Here is a 9,285-nt window from a genome sequence, read left to right as displayed (position 1 = left end):
CACTACTGATTTTTGAGATTATGTGCATCAAACGTCAAACCGTATGGCATTTTAGAAGGCCAAATGTTAACGCTTTAAAATCGCAAAAGGGCGGGAAGATATATAAAATTTAAATTGTTATTTCGGTTGTATGAAATCTAAAGCTCAGAACTTTTTTGTACACCTAACAATTCCTTGTAACAGTTTACATATTGACGTATGCTCCTTCTTTTAATATTTATTTCAATGATCGACATGTCCTACTTTTTATTTAAATTGTATCAGTCATTAATTCCCTCACGAGCTATCATTAATACGTATTTAATAAGACTTTCTCAATTTGCAATTAATTTGAAATGTTAATCCGTAGTATCTTATCATGATTTGATCCAATGTTTTAAGATTTTCTTTCGTGTTTGGAGTGAGTCACTGTCTGTCATTAGTTTTTCTTCTTATTAATAAATATTTTTTATATTATGTAGTTTAATGTTTTAATAGAATGTATAACATCAAATCAGCAAATTTCATTGACTTTTCCTTAAACATGCAAAGAAAAAATTTTAATGCTTGTATTGCTGAAGACGACTCCAAAGAGAGTCGAAACATTCAAAGATTATTGGTTCAAGCATTAATTTTGCGTACTAATTACCACGCCGACTCTCAATCACCCTTGTTTAAGATTCTTTTTTTGTTTGAATTTGGGAGAGTCCTTTGGAAGATTATTTCTGAAATATTTCTAAATACTTTCAATGCTGTGTGGGTTTACTAAAGAACCACCTTAAAAATTGCAAGTGATTTATTAATTTCTCTAAAATAATAATGCATCAAGTATTTTTACTTAAATTATACGTAAGTAAATTTATTCGTTTAATTCACTAATACCTCATCACTTTTTTTTATAACTTAGAAGGGCGTACACCTTTCCTGATAAAATATTTTTCAAGCGGTTTAAATAGAGGATATAATGATTGACTATTTTTAAATGAAAAAATATCATCGATCTTCTTAACTTCTTCATCAGTTGATAAATCGTCAGTTTTTTCGATTGTGTTATCAGGTGAGCTCTTTTCCGTTGAGACCGTGGATATCACATGTACCGACAATTTATGTCGATCCTTACTATGTACATTTTCCTAGGAGATTTTAAATGATAGATGTATTATATATTAATTTTTCTTTTTTACAATAAAACATTTTCCTTTCGGAACATTAAATGATATATTCTGTATATAAGAGTAAATTGATTACCTTAAAGAAATTAAGTAATTGATGCCGTGATATTGTCTTTAAGTAAGCCACTTCAATATTGACTCGATCGAAGTTATATTGTTGGGTCACAATCTCATTCCAGTACAAGGTACACCTTGCAGTTAACATTTTTGGTTTTTCCAAACGTAATGTAGCTAAAGCTTTCTTGTTTTCTTCAAATTGCTCTTCTGTCATGGTAGATATATGATTCTGAAATGTAATTGTTAGTAATATTAATTTTAATAAAAATACAGCCTTGTATTATCACATAAAAAATGGAGTAATATATTTGATTATAATATTATATTATAAAATATTGTGTGATAAATGTAAAAAAAGAAAATGTAGTTCAATTAATCAACGCATTAACATATACTATTATTGTATACACTGTTGGGAAATTTATGTCGTGTGTTATATAACACATGTCATATGTTCCAAACAGTCCACTCAAATTTTTGTGTCCATTTACATAAAATGAATATGTTAGAAAACACAGATATTATCTATAAAAAAACGATCACAAAAAAGGTAATACTGACACAATCTGTAAACAAAAGTATATTTTTTAGTATAATTGACATTTATGATATATTAAATTAACACGTATTTCATTCATTCATCTTGGAATTTACATTTTACAACACATGGTTTTTATGTTACTTGTTCAGTTACTCATACATTATGTCATTTTGGCACTAAGAAATATTGAACATCAATTTAACACAAAATTTTTAAATAACATAATCATTATATTAAATTAATACTCGAATATGTTAAAAAATTCAACACAAACGGTTAACAAGAAGTGGATTCTATAACACAAATAGATAATATTTTTTACCAAGTAAGATATTATTATACTTACCAACATGGAATCTAAAAATAAACTTATTCGTTTTTCAACATATTGCGGGTGTTTATCACTTTGTACAATGATTCGCAAGCCTTGTGCACCACTCGTTCTACGTATACCACTAAATACTATATAGCCTAATTGCTCCTTAGTTCTTAAAGTATTGAAGCAAGGTTCCGCAATAATTTGTGCTAAGAGCTCTAAAAGCATATTCGACTCTGTTGATTGTAAACCAGTTGGATAATATACCATTGTACAAGAATTTTTATGTAAATTATTTTCTGCTTCAAACACAAAGTGGCAACCTGTAAACACATATATTACATATTGTTACAAATTATTGCATACTACATCATATAAACAATATTAACTCAAGACCTAATCTATAATTTCTGAGATAACAATTTTATTATAGATAAAAATATGTCTCCAATAACAAATAATTTTCTGTTACTTCCACATAATTTTTTCTTTAACGGCCGATTGTACTGACGCTACTTTCAACTTTAAACAAAACTTAAAACTCTGTCCCTCTCTACTTCTCTCTCGGCTTTAAAAAAATCCATGGAGTAGAAAGGAGACCAAATTCAAGCAGCCGGTCGTGAAAAAGCTGGGTTCGATTTCTGGCTTTGGAAAATCATTTTATGGAAGAACAAATGCAAGTAAACCCGTCGGAGAAAACTGTGAAATAGAAGATTTTACCAACAATTCGTGTGCGCTCGATAGTATCAGGTATTTGAAATATTGAATTCATTGATGCATTCACATTTGAATTAAATAGAATAACATTATATATATATATATATATACATATATATAAATTGGAATTTCCGGAATAAAAATATAACATGCATACATCGTATGCAACGTAACGTGTGTAATCCGTGCACGTTATCATGTAATATAGATAATACTTCCAACTTTCCCTTTAATATTCTCATTGTACATTTTTCGTGTTATAAGGCCACTTTAAATTTTTGAGTTTGATCACCTTTTTACTCAGCGAGAAAATTAAAGTAACGTTAGTGCAATCAGGCATAAGAATATTAATTTTTTCAAATTATCATAAATGAAATTTTATCATGTTATATGCTTACCATCTTCTAGTTCAATTTCACGGGACAATACTAGTTGCTGTTCTAACAAGGGTATTATGTTGGGCACTCCAGTTGTCAACTTAGACTCAATTAGTTTAAGTATATCTGTAGCTTCCGTTACAGTCACATTACCATGTATTAAACACTCGACGTGCACCTTACTGAGTAGCTGTGGTATAAACTGTTGGAGTCCCTCGACATTTAAATCTATCATAGAATAAATAATATAACCATAAATATTATATATCAGAAATATTAATTGTATGTCATTAGTATGTGCTGTAATTGTGCTAAGAACTAAAAGAAATTGAGGACAGAGAGAGAGAAGAAAATAATTTTTTACAAAAAGTACAAGTTCTCTTTTATGCTTACAGGTAGTAGCTTCTAGTAATTCTTCCTTGAGCCAAGCTTGCTCTGCTAATAAGGTTAGAAGATAATAGACAGCATGTTGATAAGGTTGTTCAGCAGCGAAATTTTTCAAGTTCCTGATGTACTGTAATAATAAATATGTTGCTTAATTAAATTAAAAATATTGATTGTATTTATTGTACGTACTTTTTCCTTTAGGATTTCAAACCTCTTCGGATCAACCTTAAAATTTATCATTCGATCAATAATTTTTTCCAACAGCACACGTTGTTTGTTATCATAACCACCTATGGATAGCTATAAAAAAAGAATTGATCGTTTAAATTATAAATTTATTTTAATAAAACAGTTGATAAACATTATTACATAGGAACAGAATTGAACATATTTAAGAATAACGAATTAGAAATAAGAAATAAATGATTTCTCTGAAAGCAATATTTTATGTATATGTGTAAAATAGCGTTTGTTATAAACATTACTAATATTAATAACAAATTGAATAATAATTTATTCGAATAAACGTTCAAATTTATTTAAATAATAGACATTATTTTTATATATTTACCGTTATTATATATGTACTTACTGTTATTCCATACTTAGAACTATTAAGTTCCCATTGTAAACCAGCTAAATCACCATCATATGTATATTCGTTAAGAGAATCACGAAACAGCTTAATAAACATATAAGTCAAATTGCAACTAAGGGGATCCATATAGGCAAATGGGCTATAAATAGAGACAAAACAAACATTACGCATAATTATAGAAAATATTTTTTTTTAATTTTCATATTTAATTCTCTCTCATCTTCAAATAATAATATTTTAAGAATCATAATTGCCAAATTAAGTTTATCTTTTTTTAAATAGTTTCAATGGTAACCAACTTATTAATATTATTTGGTGCACATTAATATGCACATTAATACGTGGATACCAAATAATATTAATAAGTTGGTTATCACTGAAAATAAAAAAAAATACTCTTAATTTTGCATTCACCATCTACTAATCTCATCATATTATGAATTAATAATTAAAATCGTTTAAGTTGCCCGAATATTTCAAAATTACATTTAAAAATATTTCAATATTACATATTCGATTAGAGCAGCAACGTATCTTTTACAAACACTTAATACATACCTGAAGAAATCGAAGATCATTCTTGCTCTAGGAACAAGAAATTCATCGTCCTTTTTATACCAAAGTCTTACAAATGATGTATCCTCCAAAATAATAGGAAACTTTTCAACCTGTAAAATTTCACCTGTTAATGTATACAATGACATGCAAATATATACATAATGAAATCAAATACAATAGGGCAAAGGACAATTTCATGTACAAAAACAAATCAAAACCAAAATTGTTGCATCGCACTTTCCTTATTTGTATCACAATCTGTTAGCTTCCTGTCGTGTAAACTAATGTTTAAAGATCGGCATATATTTTTGTAAAGTTAATACAGAAATATTATATTCAAACGCACTTTACATGTAATTATTACATAAACAACTATACGTGTAAAAGAGACAGAATTTATTTTAAGTTACTCTAACATTAATTAGATTCTATTTCATATCATCAAATTTCACGATACAGTTTATGCTTCATGGAGATTTTGCTTTGAGTATCACAATGTGTGATGAAAAATTAATATTACGAAAGATGATAATTTGAATTACATTAGTTTGTGGCTTGATATCAAATGTAGTTGCTATAAATTCATTCTTGGGAGGCAATTTCAAGTCATCGTTAAAACCAGCAGAATTCCACATATCCATTGTTTCCTTAGATACTTTCACCTTCTTATATTTAGTACCATACCAACTTTCAGTTTCATTCGCTGTATTTTCATATGCTTTTGCAGCTACGTGAATTCTAACATTTTGCGGCGTCAAATATCCCATTATTTCCTCGATTAAGTGCGGTCGCCATTCAGAGTAAATACACTGCGCGCATAAAATTTCATTCATAGGAAATTCTTGCAACGCTCGAACCGTAAATTTCACGTAAGTACGAGGCGAAGATTTCTCTTTAAAACGAAAGTTGATACTCGCAATATCTCTATACTCCTGCAAATGTACAAAATGCATGTTATTTCCTACTTAATATACGATATTGAAGTATAAAATGTCTGGTAAATTGCGATAGCACAATTCTACATAAAATTATAATTTATTTCGTGTTAATTACATCGTAGATCCATTTCATTGGTCCTTTTAACTTAAGCATATTGATATACTGAAACACCAGTAGAACAATATCTTCGATATGCTTAATACCTTCTTCGGTCAAATCGACAAGAATATTGAAAATACTGAAACCTCTGGCAGCAGGACGTTTTCCGGATACTAAGGAGTTACACCACCCATTTGCTTTTAAAGCCGATAATAATGAGCCTTTTCCTTCATGTCCAAGCAAATGAGAAACGTAATGTTCAGGCTATATTGACAAATTAACAATAAATATAAAAAAATATATATGTTCACACACACACACACACACACACACACACACACGGACGCTTACATATACAGGGTGGCCCATTTTAATTTTCCCAGGCAAATATCTCGAAAAATATGGAAATTATAGAAAAATGTTTCAAATGAAAGTGGAACGGTTTCGAGGGGGACGTATTTTGGTCATGTTGTTTCTTCTAAGGCGCTAAAAAGATATGTGTAAGCTAACCTCCACTTTTTTAAATGAAATTGTGCGACTTTTTTACACAATATGATTCCTCTAATTATTCTGCATATAAAAGTATTAAGATAGTAATATCAAAAAACTAATAATTGACGAGATATTTTGCACTTTATTCTGACACATACTGACATAAAATGTTAAATAATTCGTAAACTATTAACTTTTTGATAATCGCGTAACTTAATACTTTTAAACAGAATAATGAGATGAATCATTTGGTGGAGAGAGAGAGAGAGAGAGAGAGAGAGAGAGAGAGAGAGAGAGGAAACAGATTAACGAAACACATTAACGAAAGGAAACACAGGTTGACGAGATATTGGCTACGTTTACACCGTACGCTTAGTCCGCGACCTATAGGATAGGTGTCTTTGTTTAATATACAGGATAAACAAGGACGTCTATTGTATAGCCGCGGCCTAAATGCACAGTGTAAACGTAGCCATTAGTTTTTAAAGATAACCGAAGCGGTAAAATTGCAGACGCATAAGATAATTTTAAGGTCTCCTTGAGAATTCTTTATAAAATATCTTAAAAATGTTTCTTAAAAAACTTTTAAAGGTGTTTAGAATATCTTAAAGTTGTTTTTATGCGTCGATTATATAGACACTCTGCTCAATGGGTAACTAAAAAGGAAATTGCGAAAATTGGAAAAAGGTAAAGAACTTTTTGACTCAGTTTAGTCCTTCATCTACACATAAGCGTTTTGTCAAAATATATATACATAATATCAGTGCGCGCGCGCGCGCGCGCGTGTGGTGTGTGTGTGTGTACAAAAACTGATCCTTTTTCAAACACTGGAATGAAGCAGCTCATTCCTGTAATTTAAAACATTGAATACGAATCCGATTTTTGAAATTGCACCAGCACGTCACATATCGTAGGTATAATATAACAAAATATCTAAAAGTAACCTTTTCTTGCAACATTAACTGTCAATTTCTTAAAATTGTAATGTGATGGAACAATTTAAAAAGGATTCGTATTCAGCTAAAAAACTACAGAAAATAACTGGTCTCGTTTTAGTGGTCTCGTTTATCTTTTTGTAATTATACTTAAAAATTAAGAACTAAGTATAATATTCATTTAAAATATCAAAGAAAAATATATTATATTACCGAAGACCGGTAATGTTGATGCATGTCTGGTAAAGGAAACGAAATGTTTAAGTTTCTTGTATCCTTTATCGGAACAATATACCATATAGTGCGGAAATGTTCATCCTTGAATGGATGTTCAGGCCATATTGGAACTTCAATTTCCTTGTTTCGTACCTCACAAAACAGATTTACTACCATACTTTCGAGTTCATCTAAACTTTCTAAACAGAAAATTTTATTTGTTACTATAATATATAGTAATGTTTTCAGATGTTCTAATCATAAAGAGATTCAATAAATTGTCGTCGTACCTTTACCAAGAACAGACAGTGACATAATATTTGCAGAATAATACTTTTCATGAAACTCTAGTAGTTTATTTCGGACATTAATGCCCTTTTGTTTCGGTATTGTGTCTAACGTTTCTCTATTTCCTGTGCCGAATTTCGAAAACGGATGACTTGAACTCGCAGATGATTTGTCCAATTGATCAAATCGCCACAAATCATTCGCTAAATTTTTCTCGTGTTCTGAATTTATGGCATTTAGTTCTAGCTCAGTTAAGTTCTCCGTGAAGAGAGGCGACAAGAAAAATTGAGCAAAACGATTTAAAGCGCCTTCTAACTTCTCGGGAGTTACATCGAAATAATAGGTGGTGTAATCTAAATGTGTTGATGCATTACTCGTACCACCATTCTGTGACAGATATATATTGTAATCATTCTCTTGAGGATATTTCTTCGTTCCTAGGAATAACATATGCTCGCAAAAGTGCGCTAATCCAGGTAGATCATCTGGATCGCACATAGAGCCTGTAACACATATTTTATCTCTAAACTTTGAAATTAATAATTTGACAATTATTAATAAAAATATGTTAGTTCTATCACATTATAAAATACAACCAAATCCAGTAAAAAATGTTAACAATATTAACAATATAAAGTGGTTAAGAAAAATATACACAGACGTCAAAAAAAAAAAAATATTGACCTCGCGGCCTAAAAGTTTAGGACGGTCGCATGGAATGCATAAGATCCGAGTTCGGTTTTCTCTATATATTTGTTATAATTTATAATATGTGCAGAATGATTTTATAAAAATGTTCTTACGAAAATTGCCAGAAATATTGAGCAAATTAGGAAAATAATATAATTACCGGCATTAATGTCCATCGCAACAGCACTTTTATCAGTTGTTGGATCGCTTATTAAAAGAACTTTCATTTTATTAGCGAGCACTAAACCTCTATATAATCGGTCGTCATTTTGTGATTTTATTATATCATCATATCGCTTTTCCACACTTTCAGTCGACATATTGGTCACCGGCGCAGATTCAGAAAGTTGATTTCTAAACATGAAGAAAATACAAATAAAAATTTTGAGAATGCTTGAATTTGTTAATCTCTATTATATCGCTATGTATCAATGATGCTGAAAAATATTCTAAAAGTAGAGCGGGGTTATTCCGTTATTTTCAACTTCTAAGTGTAATACAAAATTTACGGCAACAAACAATATCTTTTTACAGTAGTGCTTATAACTACCTTATACAATCATGACTGCTTCTTAAGAGCACAAGTATGATCTTTAAATGTTCAGTATATGCTGCTCAAAAACATAAACAATATCATGAGAAATGGACGAAATAGCCCCGCTCTACTCTATATATTAAATATGTATGTATAAATGTAACAAAATAGTATATAAACTCTTACATGGATTATGAAGTTAAGCTTCCATTTAGTTTATTATTATTAAGACAAAATAGTTTCTCTATTCTCAAGTCAAGTTTTTATCTATTTCAGATTTCTTTATCTCAAGTCAAATTTTCCTTCAATTTCCATTTATGTTTTAACTACACAGGTGCAAAATAAAAACATGTAGTATGCTTTGTCTTTGTCATTCATTTCCTTATTCC

General features: G+C 29.7%; 1 protein-coding gene across 1 annotated transcript; it reads right to left on the bottom strand.

The window, feature by feature from the left end:
- Window positions 1-875: 875 nt before the first annotated feature.
- Ide (Insulin degrading metalloproteinase) lies at window positions 876-8,723 on the bottom strand. The gene is made up of 13 exons (XM_018454233.1): window positions 8,522-8,723; window positions 7,674-8,174; window positions 7,381-7,583; window positions 5,756-6,004; window positions 5,245-5,634; window positions 4,703-4,812; window positions 4,139-4,283; window positions 3,736-3,846; window positions 3,553-3,673; window positions 3,181-3,387; window positions 2,096-2,388; window positions 1,228-1,437; window positions 876-1,112 (listed from the first exon to the last, which is right to left on the bottom strand). Exons 1-13 carry the CDS (start codon window positions 8,721-8,723, stop codon window positions 876-878), a joined length of 2,979 nt encoding a protein of 992 aa, XP_018309735.1.
- Between the last annotated feature and the right edge of the window lie 562 nt (window positions 8,724-9,285).

This window comes from Mycetomoellerius zeteki, unplaced genomic scaffold, assembly GCF_001594055.1.
Source record: "Mycetomoellerius zeteki isolate Tzet28-1 unplaced genomic scaffold, Tzet1.0 scaffold43, whole genome shotgun sequence".
Lineage (NCBI taxonomy): Eukaryota > Metazoa > Arthropoda > Insecta > Hymenoptera > Formicidae > Mycetomoellerius > Mycetomoellerius zeteki.
Note: the sequence above shows the minus strand (reverse complement) of the source record. Positions and strands in the feature narration are given on the sequence as shown.

Coding starts and splice junctions, on each gene's coding strand:
- Ide (XM_018454233.1), bottom strand. CDS start 8,723: ATGTTTAGAAATCAACTTTCTGAATCTGCGCCGGTGACCAATATGTCG. Junction 4,284..4,702: donor ATGATCTTCGATTTCTTCAG/GTATGTATTAAG, acceptor CTCTATTTATAG/CCCATTTGCCTATATGGATC. Junction 3,847..4,138: donor GTTCTAAGTATGGAATAACA/GTAAGTACATAT, acceptor CTTTTTTTATAG/CTATCCATAGGTGGTTATGA.